Source organism: Phanerochaete carnosa, assembly GCF_000300595.1.
Source record: "Phanerochaete carnosa HHB-10118-sp unplaced genomic scaffold PHACAscaffold_2, whole genome shotgun sequence".
Lineage (NCBI taxonomy): Eukaryota > Fungi > Basidiomycota > Agaricomycetes > Polyporales > Phanerochaetaceae > Phanerochaete > Phanerochaete carnosa.
Window position 1 is genome coordinate 3,777,503 of NW_006767629.1, and position 14,719 is coordinate 3,792,221.

General features: G+C 52.8%; 4 protein-coding genes across 4 annotated transcripts; 2 read left to right on the forward strand and 2 right to left on the reverse strand.

Moving 5' to 3' along the window:
• Nucleotides 1-2,580: 2,580 nt before the first annotated feature.
• Nucleotides 2,581-2,782, forward strand: PHACADRAFT_206163 (uncharacterized protein; the record flags this gene model as incomplete). Its single annotated transcript, XM_007392433.1, has 2 exons — nt 2,581-2,704; nt 2,754-2,782. 2 exons carry the CDS (start codon nt 2,581-2,583, stop codon nt 2,780-2,782), a joined length of 153 nt encoding a protein of 50 aa, XP_007392495.1.
• A 60-nt stretch (nt 2,783-2,842) lies between these two features.
• On the reverse strand, nt 2,843-4,611 carry PHACADRAFT_206164 (uncharacterized protein; the record flags this gene model as incomplete). Its single annotated transcript, XM_007392434.1, has 8 exons — nt 2,843-3,168; nt 3,220-3,246; nt 3,308-3,478; nt 3,538-3,663; nt 3,720-3,786; nt 3,854-4,260; nt 4,312-4,454; nt 4,517-4,611. The coding sequence occupies 8 exons, from the start codon at nt 4,609-4,611 to the stop codon at nt 3,134-3,136; spliced, it is 1,071 nt and encodes a 356-aa protein (XP_007392496.1). The 3' UTR covers nt 2,843-3,133.
• A 111-nt stretch (nt 4,612-4,722) lies between these two features.
• Nucleotides 4,723-6,063, reverse strand: PHACADRAFT_206165 (uncharacterized protein; the record flags this gene model as incomplete). Its single annotated transcript, XM_007392435.1, has 11 exons — nt 5,870-6,063; nt 5,701-5,808; nt 5,585-5,646; nt 5,478-5,521; nt 5,348-5,421; nt 5,223-5,292; nt 5,095-5,168; nt 4,985-5,043; nt 4,888-4,926; nt 4,820-4,831; nt 4,723-4,764 (listed from the first exon to the last, which is right to left on the reverse strand). The coding sequence occupies exons 1-11, from the start codon at nt 5,922-5,924 to the stop codon at nt 4,723-4,725; spliced, it is 639 nt and encodes a 212-aa protein (XP_007392497.1). The 5' UTR covers nt 5,925-6,063.
• Nucleotides 6,064-11,278: 5,215 nt separating this feature from the next.
• On the forward strand, nt 11,279-11,863 carry PHACADRAFT_250774 (uncharacterized protein). Its single transcript, XM_007392436.1, has one exon. It carries the CDS (start codon nt 11,354-11,356, stop codon nt 11,672-11,674), a length of 321 nt encoding a protein of 106 aa, XP_007392498.1. The 5' UTR covers nt 11,279-11,353; the 3' UTR covers nt 11,675-11,863.
• The last annotated feature ends 2,856 nt before the right edge of the window (nt 11,864-14,719 follow it).

The following is a 14,719-nucleotide window of genomic DNA, read 5'->3' on the forward strand; positions in this document are numbered from 1 at the left end:
TGATAGATTTGCTACCACTTTCGTAGCCATTTGCAGTGCAGGAACATGATAAATTTTGTGTAGCCTGAAATGAACCTGAAATGACTCAATATGACTACATTTCAGTACAGCAAAGAGTTCATGTTTCAGGAGACTTTGTGGCGCATTTCAGGACATCTGAAAGAACATATGTAGATATCATTTCCGCCTCATGTTTGCAATGAAGAAAGGTCCGGGCAAGGAAAACTTTTGATGGTCCTAAAATTACCATTTACGGCAGATTTGTAGTACATTTCTAGGACGTCTCTGACTTATCTCAAGTAAAAATCTTCTAGCTCATAAAATAGCTTCAAAATCCATCAGAAATGGCAATTTCAGGACCATCAAAAGTTTTCCTTGCCCGGACCTTTCCTCATTGCAAACATGAGGTGGAAATGATATCTACATATGTTCTTTCAGATGTCCTGAAATGTGCCACAAAGTCTCCTGAAACATGAACTCTTTGCTGTACTGAAATGTAGCCATATTGAGTCATTTCAGGTTCATTTCAGGCTACACAAAATTTATCATGTTCCTGCACTGCAAATGGCTACGAAAGTGGTAGCAAATCTATCATTTTGGGACGCCAGAAAGCCCCGGTTAAGTCTTCGAAAATGAAACAGTTTTGATGGCTTGACCAGGACATTTCAGGTGATCTGAAATCAGCTCATGCCCGTAGTGCCAACAGTTCAGGCCCTGTGACCCGTGACACTTGAAACCTGGCCAGTTCAGAGACCTTTTGTGACCGTGACCTTGATTCGGTGACACAACCGCGAATAAGGTGGGTGCAGGTCGCGTTGGGCAAGGCCGCCATCGGGAGCACATGTGTGTTAGGCCAAACTCTTGGGCTTAAGAAGGGTTCTCGCACCTTTGCTCGCGCGAGGACAAAGCGGTATATCCGGATATCTATGAGTGCCGGGACTACTGCCCCGATGCGAGCATTACCCCGTGTATATTGCCAAGGAGCACGTTCTAACAGTGTACCTCCCTCTGGATATCCTCGTGCAGTGGATGACACATTGGTTTCAAGTTCCCTTGCCAAGGCCGTCCTAGATGTTGACTGGCCTGATAACACGGACCGTGCACACGAAACTGACGATGGGGACAATATTTCTTGCAATATATGTAGTTCTGGTGAGTAGTTCATGGGCTAATTGTGTGCTCCAAAGACAACATTGAGCTTGTGCGACAATCAAAATTCGAAAAGAAAAGCCGAATATATTGAAAAGCGCCCGAGTCACGCTAATTCGCAGCCGGTTCATCGGCTTATCGTGACCGTGACTATCCGTTCAACCTCGGCCTGTTCAGAGGCTCCGTGACCGTGACCTGAACTTTTGGTCATATCGCTACAGTATACTATGATGGCACCCTCGTTTATAAGTGTTCCCTGCTTTATTAATTTGCTTTTGCTACTTCAATCTGCCTCCAAAGGTGCTGGGAATATTTTTTAAGATAGCTCTGTATTCATGCTATAATATGATACTCATATCATGACAGACATAAGGTGAAAGACGGTATGGTATTTTTGTAGATGCTCAGAAGCAGTCTAAAACTGGCTGAAACATGCTACTGATGGCTAGATCCAACCAGATCTCGCTCACCAAATATTCTTGCGACTACATTTATGAACTTGTGCACTTGCACTGAGCCTGGTAGGCTAATATATTTTGTTTTAAAAGTGCTAGGTACATGCACAGAGAAGGAACAGTTGTGGAGCGTTAGAATGAACAGGCAAGGTGTGATGAAATTGTCACTCTGCCTGATCTCAGACACGGCAGGCAACGAGGGGCTCTCGACAGCAAGTCGCAACGATCCTACGCTCAGCAGTGCCACTGGAGGCTGTCAGTAATGCGCATGGGAAACCAGGGAGGACCTAGCAGGCCCCAGGTCCCCCGTATACATGTTCTCGCGTGTGCCTACGTGACTTAAGGTTGACCTTGGAGAGACGGCTCGGCTTCTCGGCAGCAGCACGACTCTACGGCATCTGGTGTGACACTAGTGTGACAAAATTAATAAACGAGGGAGCAGGTCCCATTTTGCGCACCGGAATCGATCCGCAGCTCTTGCAAGACCTCAATAAAATACCAAAAAAAATGCGAATACATAGTCAAGGTGTGCGCACATCGGTTTATGCAAAACCGCTCACGAAGAGGGGTTGTGGTAAGCTACAAGAAGCAGATTTGCTCAATTTTTATAAACCAGGGTGCCATCATAGTACTTTGTGAGCTGAAACAAGTAAGACAGACCCAGTTCAATTCCGACTACATCACGTGAGCGAGCGCTGTCACGCTGCGTCTCTTTTCGCAGGAGCAAAACTCGAGTTAATCTATAACTTTGTGTGCACGCGACAGCTCAAAAATTTACATCTGACATCTTGTAGTGAACACATTGGACTACTACTTGACCGTTGTCAATCGTTTTTAATTGAGCAGAATACAGTTTTATGGGGTGTACAAGAACCAAAGTCAGGATTAAATAAGTATCAATTAAGGTAATACGCAGCTCAAATTTGGAGCTAAGTCATCAAGCGCCTCCACAGATCTGTGTGCCGCTCTCGCATTCATGCTGTACGGCCATATTTCGCACTCGGAGAGATCGCTTTATGCATGCTTCGTCGATCTGCCTATCGTCCCGCTGCACTTTGATTCGCGCCTGCAGCCAGCCGTGTACGTCATCGCAGAGAAGGGTACGTGGCACATTCGCCACGATCGTCGCACTGACGGGCCACCGCGCAGCTGCCGACATCATCAAGGCTGCGGCCTAATCTGTGCGAGACCCCTGCTGCCCTTTGATTGTTCCCAGTCGTGTTATGCAAGGCATTGAACGGAATATATGCACACTTCAGGGTATCGTAGACACCGATGAGAAAATTGGATGGATAGCTAACGCTCGATCGTAAGAGAGACAGTTACTCTGGTCCGTCGTGGTACCTGGCAGCGCACAAACCTGAGAAACCTTTGGAAAAAAAAAAAAAAAAAATTGTGCCTCCAGCGTGGCCCATACGCAGCGCAAATTACCGGCATCAAAGTACAGTGTACGAGCGACAGTTCTACTTCCGGTATTGATATCTCGCGTGTCGGGATCTAGACCTTGTAAACCAGATAAATTCGGCTGCTTAAGGCTCGAACGTGCCCTTGATAATGTCTGCCGCTGCAAAGAAGTTAGCAATCTGAATGCCATATTCTTAGAACTACAATATACCTTGCTCAGCTATCGCATATGCAACAGCTACACGCGTCGACCCAGTATCAGCCACGCACGCTCGCAACAGACAGCCTGGCATACATACACTGTGTGTGTGCAGCAACGTGCAGTGGGACAATCGACAGGTCAACGACCCTGAGATTGTTCGTGCCATGCACCCTGAGCTCGTGGTCGACGACACCGCCCTTGTCGCGCGGTGTCATCGAGCAGGTGCCGCACGTGTGCCACGTCGTCCCGAAAGTTTTCTTCACGTACTCTGCGCGTCCCCACGTCAGCATTCCAATATGGCGGGGAAAGGGGGACAGGGAAACACACCGGTGAACTGCTCGTCGGTCTGCACAGCCGGCCCCGGCGTGATCTCCCTCGCGACCATGTCCTTCAACGGCGCATGCTGCACCAGATTGCGCGCGAACTTGGCGGTCTCCATGAGCACGTCGAGGTCTGCGACGGGACGTCATCTGAGTAAACATGCGGCAAAAGGAAAGGACACAACGCACCGGTTCCGTGCTCAAAGTAGCGCGGGTCAAACTCGGGATCGACCATCGGGTCGCTCGACGTGATGTGCTGCACCGAAACCATTCGTCAAGAAATGCGCTGGCCGCGGCAGGCGTCGCGAGAGGCAGCTACTTACGACGTGCCCCCGCGATAGCGGATGGTTCATGCAGTACAGCCACGAGAAGTACGACCGGCCCTCCTCCGCGGGCACCCCGAACGCGGTGGCGGCCGAGCCAAAGACCTCGCACCCAGGACCCGCGGGGAGCGCGCCAGGGCGGAGGCGCGCCAGCTGGATTGCGTACTGCTCGCGTAGGCCGGCCGGAGTACGTGTTACGTTTAGCGCATCGACGTGCGCGCGGGCACGCTCATAGATAATCTGCGCGCGTGCGGCGCCGGCGACTGTCTCGAGCGGGTTGAACGAGAAGCTGACGTACGCCATCGTGAACGCGCCCTGGAGGTCCTTGTAGAGTGCCTCGTGTCGCGCTCGCCCTGCGGGGTGTAGGAGCTCGTTGAAGCCGAGGAAGTTGTACTCGGGTTTGAGCTCTTGTGGCGGGTATTAGTTTGAGAGAGTATGCTGTAATGGTGGTGACGCACCCCAAGAGAAAGCGCCGAAGACGTGCTCCTGCATGTTCTCGCCCACGCCGGGAAGGTCGACCTTGACCTCGACCCCCGATTTTTCGAGCACGGACCTGCTGCCGATACCCGACAGCTCAAGAATTTGCGGAGACTTCAGCGCCCTAGCATACACCCGTGAGTTCCAGGCATCCGCCACGGCGTCAAGACACAACGCGCGACGTACCCAGCACAGATAATCGCTTCCTTCCTCACATGTACGACATAAATCTTCTCGCCATGTAGGAACTCGACGCCAGTGACGGTCAAGTTCCCGTCCATGCCCTTGTCTGAGACGACCCTCGCCACATGTGCACCGGTGAGGACGGTCAAGTTCGGACGGTCACGGTTAGGGATGTAGTACGCTGTGCCAGCGGACGAACGCGTCGAAGTTTATTGGTCAAGGGAGTTGATCATCCAGAAAAACCCGTTTGGCTGGGCGGAAGAAGCAATCAGCGCACGGTGGAAACAGAGAAGACTAGGGACGTACGTCGCCGCCGTACTTTCCACAGTGATCAGGGTTTCTCAGCAGCTGTTATGCAAGCCGAAGCAACTTACTGGGCGTGGTGCAGTCGGGATACCGGCGTTCTTGGTAGTCTAGACAAATATAATCACCTCGGGTACTCAGGTCGCATGACAGTAATATAATACTCACCTGCATAAGGAAGGTTTCGACCTCGCTAAAAGTCCTCGGGAACGAAATTGGTAGGGTACCTTCGACGCGCTATGAGCGATGCGAACAGCCTGACGGTACGTTTTACATACCTTTAGTGCCAAGGTCTCCTTCGTGCAGCGGTATATTGGCCTTCTCGCGGAGTTCAGCGGCTGGCTCGACGAAGCTGTGCAAGTATTACTATTGAGGAGGAGAACTTGCCTGCGGAAGGATGACCTACCGTTCGGCCCTTTGCACATACTTCTGGAAATTCTTCCAGTTCCAACCTGGGTTACCGAGGCGTTCCCAATCTAAGAGCGATAGTTAGATGGAGGCAGGAAGTTCAGATGGCGAGTGCGTGCACACCGTCGATCTCGTCCGCTGGAGGCTTGCTCCAATTTTTAAAGTTAATACTAGACGAGCCGCCGAGGCCGCGCCCCCTGTATTACAAAGAGGTCAATGTTTTTGTTAGAGCGTACGGAGCGTGAGTGCGAACCGAGACCATGGAAAGACCCTGTCAGAACAAAACGTCTGCTTTGCCTAGATGTGCATCGTCGATCGGCCTCAGCTAAGATGCCTCATCGCCGACTTGGAGTTACGCACCGTCGCAAAATTCCAATCATACTGCTTATTCCCGAAATGGGATCCGTATGAGGCGGGCGTCACTATATAGCTTGCATGAGTCTTAGTGCAGACTTGATGCACGGAGCGCTACGTACGAATGGCTGGGTCGTTGATGTTGGGGTCTCCCGCCTCCAAGACGCATGCTGTCTTGGATGGGTCCTCGCTCAGACGGGCAGCTAGTGCAAGGCCGGCGGTACCACCACCTGCACAATCGCTCAGAGTCAATGGGTACGATTATGGCGGAGCGAATGGAGATCGATTTACCGATGATGGCATAGTCGAAGGACTTGTCGGTGATGTCTTCGATCTTGGCAGACATAGCGGTGCTTTGGACAGGCCTGTTGTACCGAAGGAGTGATACGGAAGTCACGGATGAGGGTAATACTATATACTATGGGAGCTAAAACAAGTAGCGTCCTCATCAAGATGAAGCAGCTACCAATGCATGCATGACGTGTGTTACATACATCAACAACGATCCAAGGGAAGTGCTATGTGAGCTTAACCCCGTTCAAGTTCAACGGTACTTGGCGTTAATTGGCCAGCAGACCGTCGGCAGTTTCAAACTCCGCAATGGCGCTTACGCGTGCGTCGGCAGCGTGCTCTTGCTGGGAGCCTCAACCTGAGGGAGGGCAGTAGCGTATACGCTTGCTTCGATGCAATACATGTAACTCTGTAAGAAACAGGCCTTCGTATCGGTGATGAGGCAGCCGCTAGAGTGCCAGATTATATTGGGCCATGAGGCCTCACACTGACGGCAGATTATGCGTGACTCCTACATGTCTGCTCCAGCTTAATATTGAAGCCGCAATCCGGCAGTAAAGCCCATTCGTCAGCCTAACGTGGATGTCTAACTTTATGTAGGTCGTATTAATGTGAGCATCCCTGCACGTGCTGCTTACGTGATTTTGTCCGACCTTCACGATGGTTCGTTCGACGTCGACAAGACTGACCGCGGTACACCACAATCCAGTGTCCCTCACCCTGCGGCTCGGCAACCCGCGAGCCCATTCCAGCTCGGGAAGCAGCCGAACGTATCGAAGCCTGCGCATGGGTTCGAACGCCGCCTAGCGGAGATAGCTCCGCCCGATGTCCATCGTGAGTAGGTCATTCAGGCGCGTGCGGCTGGACGCGGACTGGGCACGGTCAAGGCTTCATGGCGCACGGCCGGGAGCACAAGAGAGTGGTGGAACAGTTTCGCATCGAAGGTAGCGTACGTGGGTTGGCCCCAGCCGAGGAGCAGCTCAGTGGTCGCGAGACCGTCGGCTAGACGGGAGAGTCTCACGAAGCGCGCCTGGTGAGAGGTCAACGGCTGTACGACGCATATATGCGCCAGTAGCACTCACGGGACTTGAGGTGCTTCAGGAATCCTGCTCCACCTCGAGGTATAGGTTGTCATTCTTTATGTAGCCCAGTCGGCAGTTGCCGCGCCGTGTGCAGGCCGAAGGTGAAGTGCGCATAGCGTTAAGCCGCAAGCGAGTGAAGCGCAGGAAGGGTGAGATGGAATGGGTATTTAATATGGTAGGCCTGTTGATTTATCCGCCGTATTCATCACGGTGCACCGCGAACCACTCGCCTAGCGGCGCGGGCTTGTGAGCACAGCTTTGATTTTCGTTTTCAACGGGCGAGATTTAACCACGATTTACTACTCCTGTAGCTGATCAGTTAATAGACGAAAACACGCGTACAAATATGGGTGAGACGCACCAACGAAGAACACTTGTCCTGGTAAAGCTCGTCCCGGCCTTGTTTAGCAGCACGCGTGCGTCATTCGGCACGCTCTTCACTTTGAGCTCTCGCAGTTTCCTCTGCTTCTTTTACGTGCCAACATTCCAAGGCCATCGCATCACGTTGATAGACCGAGCGGTCTCCTAACCGACTCCGCACGGAATGCCCAGCTTGTCGAATAATGCTCTACGTTCGTGTAGCTGCTGTCGTGCTCGGCCGGGACGCGTAATCCAACATGCAGAAGCCCTCGTGATGCGCAGAAGACAGGACCAGTGACGCCGAGCGTGAATGCGACGCGTTCCGCGAGCCCGTGCGCGGGCTCGGCTTCAGACTGAGTCTCACGCGCCGTAATGTGCGCGACAGGGACGACAGCAACGGCGCGACGGGCTCAAGCAGCGATGTACAGAGGGAAGGCTGCGGTCCAGGTCAGCAGTGTATGTATCGGTTTGGAATACAGAAACCTACGCCATTTCACGAAGACATTCGGGTACTCAAATTCGTGACGAATGCTCGCGTCAGGACCGGCGTACGAGGCGAGCACGATCTTGTCTATCCCGGCGTGGAGTCGCTGCATGACATTTTTGCGGCAGCGCGCGGAGTTCCCAGAACGTGTACGGGAGCGGGTACAAGGAGGTGCCGACACGGCAAATCTGCGCAGAGAGCTGTCAATATAGACTCCGAGACACGGCCCACAGTAAGCTTACAGGCGACCCATGTTCTCGCAAACAAGTCTCGATCGGCGGCTGCAACGTTCTAGTGTACCTTCTGCACTCGAGCTCAATCCGTTCGGGTTCCAAGCATTGACGATGCCGGGACAGCGGATGCCACAACGCGTCGACATTTGGCTCTTCGTACACATCTGTCACGATTTGAGTGGGGGCAGCCTTGGCCGAGGGCTCGACGGTAGATGGTTTGAAGCGAAACTCGAACAAAATGCCGAGCCCTTGTGGCGCACGCGATTCGCCGGCGCTTTTGGTCGACCGCGGCTCTTCTTCGCTCCTCCATGTCCACCATGAGCCCAATCGTCGCCCCGCAGCAGGCCTTCCTACACGGAATTTTACTGTGATAATGCCTCTGGGGCATATTCTGCGCGTTCCTCTCATCGTCTTTCCTGTTAAATCCGCGGGCGAATCCTCTCCCTCCGGGGCAAGGCTGAAGGACTGGGCGATGGAAAGCCTAGCTCGAGCTCAACGCGTTCCGGGAGACTTCGCGGACACCTCTTTGCCTTTCAAGCGGCTCGTGTAGTGCAGCAGGTGGCTAGACTCGCGTTTATGGAGCACCAGCCGGGAGGGATAGGTTGTTGGTCGGAAGGATGATATAGAGCCGAAGTTCAGGTGCGCACGCATGCTCTTTCTCTCACTTGACTGCCCGTCTAAGCATCTTCAAATCGGTCTGTGTATATTACCGAATCCCATAATGGCTCGCCGGTGTGCGATCTGCTCTGAACCGCCAAAGTGGACTCCTTCCCGAAGAGCGATGATGGCCCTCAGCGAAGAAGTTGAAGACTCGTATTACAGGCACCTCTCGGGAGGGCCGGTCGCGCTTGACGTCAGGATCTCAGGCTCCACTCCGTCAGCCCGTCCCGCAGACATACGAGCAACGTTGGACGGCGTATTTGAGGGGGGGGGGGGGGCAAGCCATAGCTCGGAGACGACAAGATTTTGTGATACGCCGAATGCGGCGTCGTCGATTTGGAGAGCAAGACCGCGAAGTTGTACTTGGGTAGCTGTCTTGTGCGGTTCAAGCATTGATGTACAGTGATTCAGAAGCGCGTACGTCTGGTTGGCCCTTGAGACAAGCCTTGGCTCACGCAGATCTTAGGCCTGACGAAAACGACAGCATCCTTCACGGAGGCGCAAGCAAAGGAGAGCCTCTTGCGCTTTCGTCGCTCTACTGCACTCACGACTGTATCCTGGCTTCCCTTCTCCCCCAGCCGTCAAGAAACGGGTTCGACCAGACGTGGAAGCTAGTCGAGACATATACTCCGCCACCACTTGACAGCATCTGAGCGATCGTTTCGTCGACATTCGCATGGACGTCAGCAATATTATTCTGGGGGTATCTGGGAACCCTGCCTGCGGTCAACGCAAAATGCACGAAACATTTTGTACAGCAGCCTTCAGTCGCTCGATACCGGCGTCTATATCTGTACGTCTCCCTTTGTTTGCGGGTATGGCTGCCCGGTACTCAGTCTGTTTCGCAGCACCGTGCACATCGCGAACCTAGGCGCACTGGACCCACCCGAGTAATCGAGCCGACACCTGCCCCTCGAAGTTCTCCAGCCACACAAGTTCTTTTCCCCGCATGCCTGCAGCGAGGAGGAGCGCGGCGATTGGGCAATTGGGTCCGGCAACGCGGGGTATCGCCGTTGGTGTTGACAATCACCCTTCGCGGGCGTCCTTCAACGCGGGTTTAGGCGACACGTACGGGGCCTTTGCATCGCCACAAGTTCACGTGCACCTATAACGGCCTCTGCGACACCAGCTTTCCTGCGGTGAAAACTGCGCCCTAGCCTGTGGGTGCAACAGTGACGACATCACCTCTCGCTTTCTCCAGTCGCAAGATCATGGCTTCCCTAACTCGTCGAAGACATCGTACGGGCGTTTTCGTCCACCACAGCGGTCATCGATGTTGAGCCAGTGACGAGCTGACTATAGCCCGAGCCTGGCTTTCAGCATCCCCGACGTCATTTATACCCTCTTTTGGACCACTCGACGGCCCGTCACCTGCCCTTACCGTCATATCAGGGTCCTGTCGCGCCAGCGGGATTCCTCAGCGTTCTGACCAGCTTGTTGGAGACGTGGGTTGTTATGGAAGTTACCGGGGTGAGTATATTCATCTCACGATCGGCCCAAGGGTGCCGCTTTCCCTGCCAAACACTTGATCCCCAGTAACAAGCGGACATACTCTACGAGCGTGAGTAATCATTTCCTGCCGGCGTTTTGTTTTGGGTCTAAACGGCTCTCAGGCTGTCTCTCTTCCTCCCAAGGATTGCAATGATCGCCCCATCTGCAATGTTGCAGCTGGTGCTCATATCAACTATGCGCTAATGGAAAATACTCGTAGTAGCTCGTGAAACGCTACCAGCGCTGAGCTCTTCCACAAGGCAAGCCACAAAGTCACAGATTGTGAATGCGACAAAGGAGATGATCCTCAGCGCAGGTTTTCTTTTTCGCAACCTGCTTGCTTGAAATTTTACGGACGTTCTTTCCCAGACACTGCAGCTGTTCGAGCTTTCAGGCTTCGGCAGGAAGGATATGCTCGAGAAGATCGACGTTCCATTGAAGGTTGAGCTCCTTGGAGCGAACATCCACGATCACATTTCGTTGGTGTAAGCTAGGGTATGTCGCTATTGGCGCATGAGCGAAGTCCCCCTTCGCTGATACTCTTTTGTAGAACCCAAGGACGACGCACTATCTGACACCTCGATCTTCTCCGCGATCCTGCTATTGCTTACAAGCGTCTCGAGCTCCGGTAAGCTTTCGCCCAGTTGCATACACGGACATGCTGAAGCTGATTTTTCCGTGTAGTGAATCTGGACCGGGCTTGTATGATCGGTATCGTCGGCTTCCCATGGAACAACTCTAACATGTTCGCACCGCAGAGCACGCAGGCCGAGATCTACAGCGAGACGAACGACATTGTCGCAAAGATAGGCGACCAGGCGCGTCGTGAATTGTAGAAGCAATTTGAGGGGTTTTTATGGAGCAGCTCGAGCCTGGCAAGGCTGGCAATCCCGAGTGCAAGCTCATCAGCTTCCCAGCTTCTTGGGTGGCCCAAGTAAGTTGTCCCAAAGTTAGCCCGAGCGATACTGAGTGCATTCCGAAGACGCGCCTGGGAAGTGGTATACCACGACCCTGGTCGCTATGAACCACAGCTTCTTGCGCGGAACTGTTGTAAGCACAAGTTCCACGTGTAAGACGAGACGTCGTATGCTAATTATGTACTCCAGCGCTCGACGTCCTCTGACCCTCTCCAGGATCCAGAGGGTGGACGCACGCTACTTCGAACGAAGCTTCGATGTGTAGCATATTCTTGGGTTATGTTGGTTGCTCTAACAACGACTGTGTCGCAGTCCTTGGCATTCACATCGAGGTGGCGAGGTTCGTGCGCAAGGTGGCGAACACTTTGCCGATGAAGGAGATGGCTGTCAAGGAGGTCGACCCTAACTTGAGGTTCAGACTGACGAGCAATGAGGTATGTTCTGTTGAAAATGCAGGCCGCCATCATGGGCTACATCGTCGAAAGGAGGCAAACGCGCGAGCGTTCGCAGTCTATTCGGCGGGTATTTATCTACACTACGAATGTCTCAGGTACGAACATGGGCGCAATCTAAGATAAATACAAGTAAACAACGTGCGCACGAGGCGCCAGCGAACACGAGCTCGAAACGTGATCCAAAAGTCTAACATGTTCATCTGTTTGTGCGCGAAAGATGAAGGTGGTGCTGACGAGATAGTTGTAGATTAGGTGAAGAAGACGTCCAGGAATACTTGGCGTGCGTCCTACAAGCCTACATTTGTTTTGACACGGGGCTGACTTCGAGAACGATATCATTGATACCGACCTCCGTGTCGCCGACCCATCTGCCATCCAGCTGCACCTCGCTTCGCACCCGCCGTCGGCTCTGTATGCCATTTCAAAGAAGGGTACGTGACGCATCTATTACACTGGCTGCACAGATACTGATGGGCCACCGCGCAGCTGCCGACATTATCAAGGCTGCGGTCTAATTTGCGCAAGATTATCGCTGCATCTCAATAGTTCCCAGTCGTGCTGTTTAAGGCAGTGGAGCGGACGCATATACAGCTCTGGTCAAGCATGTACTGTAGATGTAGACGAGCAGAAATTGATTTGTGTACAGTGCCTCGGCACAGCATTGGCCCCATGAGCGCCTGGGACGTTCGTGAGTCTCGGTTCGTCCTTGCATGGTCTCTCGCCGTATCCCATTGGTGCGTTCTTGTCCTCGAGCGCTGTGCTATCTCACTCGACGGACGTTCTGACCGCAACCTTTGGCGAGGTGGCGCTTGCCAGTGTGGCGGCCATGAATACGAACTTGAGGGCTTGAAGAGCGAAATCGCAGCAGCTTGGCTTGGGGCCTGCAAGACAGATATCGGCTGTCAACCACATGTCATCTATGCGGGTAATGCAGTGGCACAGGCTTTGCACTGGGTAACTGTCAGCTGTTATTTTGTCCAGCCCATGTATTCATATTATCCGGGGATTATGGAATGCTGTGTCCTAGCATGAATCCACGACACGAGACAAATCAAGATGTCTTTTCGGCTAAAAGAGGCGTGAAAAGAGCTTAACAATATTTTCCAAGAATAGCCCGACCCTTTCGGTGGAAAAGATGCGAGAAACTATCAGCGGAAATAGTACCAAAAGAAGGAGCACTATTTTGGAAATGTTTCCAAGTGAAAAGGCCATATATATGTGATGCAAAGAGTAATGAAAATATCTACACTGCTCACAGATGAACCTAGGGCATTCACGGGGCTAATTTTATACTATTTTGCACGGATAGAGGTACAAAAACGCATTCAGTTTGTTTCATAAATACACCTAAGCTACTTCCCCATGGGGGTGTTATTGTTTTAATGGTACAAAAAGATACACTGCTTTTACACCTTTTGAGGGATTAGAAGAGTCGAAATATCCTCGGGGTGAAATCATCATGGTTTCTTTCTTCATATTTATCCCAAAAAAGTTCCCTCCAGGTGAGACAAAAAGAACAGACTTATTTTGTGGTTCCTGTCTTTGCAAAATATGAGGTAGAAAAGCCGGACTTTTATCAGGGAAACTGGTATGGAAAAAACTGATATTTCTTTTCAGACATAAGATTGATCGCCCACTCAAGGCCTATTATCCCCCTCTCGTCGTCCGCTGTGCGCCCACTCATCGCCCTGCGCACTGATAGCCACTTGCTAGGAAATCGCCCACACATTGCCAACACATTGCCCACTCGTCGCCGAAACAGTGGTGGTCACTTACTAGTAAATCGCCGCTTACTAACAACGCATGACCACTTAAGCAAAACCTTTTCTCCGCCGCGCGGCACCACCCGCTGCTCGACGGCGGGCTGCTCACGCTGCGCGCGCACCGCGACGCCACGGCGCTCGTGCGTGCGTACCGCGTGCTCTGCGGGTGCAGCCTCGGCGCGGAGCTCGTTGCGAGTGTCGCCGCCGCCGCGCCGCGCGATGCCGCATCCAGCGAGGACGCGAGCGACGGCGACAACGAGCTTCCCACCGCCGACGCAAACGTGCACTCGTGGGACGACAATGGCAGCGACGTCGAGGACGCATGGCTCGGCACCGAGATCCGTGCGGGCCGCTGCAAGGCGGGGAGCGTGCGCAGCGTCGAGGTGCGCGTCGAGGAACCCGACGTCGACGCCGGGGTCGATCATGCCTCCCTTGGTCGCGCACACGACGAGCCGCCGCACGCGCCGCGCACAGCGGCGTTCGCGAGCCGCGACAGCTTCGCGCCGAGCAGCCTCATGGCGACGCCCGAGGTGTGGGACGTGAGCGAGATCGACGTCGGGCAGGTCTTCCTCCGCGCGGTCTCGTACCGGCTGCCCGTGCGCGTGGGCCCCGACGACGAGATCCTCGGGAGCATCATGCACCCCGCCGTGCGTGACTGGCAGCTGGCGCCCGAGCTTGCCGCGCTGGAGAGGAGGACGGTGAAGCAGATCGTCGTCGACATCCTCGCGGACGTCTGACGGGTGGTCGCTTCCGTCTTCGCTTGTTCCTGCTGCACTTCTCTTCGGTTCTCTTCTCACCATTTTTAATTCCGAGTTCTCGCCCTTCCACCACTCGTCGTGTGTCTGCTCGCATCGCCTGACCCGCTCCCGTTTGCGGGCGCTGTTCAGGCAACCGGCGGGTAGATCAGTGGGCGACTAGTGGGCGACCAATGGGCGACCAGTGAATGTGTCAGAGGGCACACACGGCGACGCCAAAAAAATAGTTAATGTATTTGTATTATAGTCTTTTTGTGACAAAAGTAAGCTCTCCTATTTAAGCAAATAGATAGTAGATGTATACTTTTTTTGTACCTATCTCAATAGAAAATATATTTATTATTCTATATACGGATAGCTCAGTGGTATTTGTACCCCTTTTTGCTGCAAGCAGAACAGCTTTTTACAACAAGATTCACCAAAAAAAGGTTTTATTGTTTGGCTCCTATTTCCAGGTTTTACCTATCGTATGTTTTTATCAGAAAGTGTTCGATCTTTTTAGCTTCTATTCTCATAACGATTTTCGTGCCTCTTTCAGCTGAAAATATCAACTAATTAGCCCCGTGATTTATTTTCCACCGAGATAGGCACAAAATTTTCTCTTTGCATCACAAATATACGACCTTTTTGCTAAGAGATATTTCAAAAAC

Bases quoted from the DNA above. Each gene is read 5' to 3' on its own strand.
- PHACADRAFT_250774 (XM_007392436.1), top strand. From the start codon at position 11,354: ATGTGTAGCATATTCTTGGGTTATGTTGGTTGCTCTAACAACGACTGT.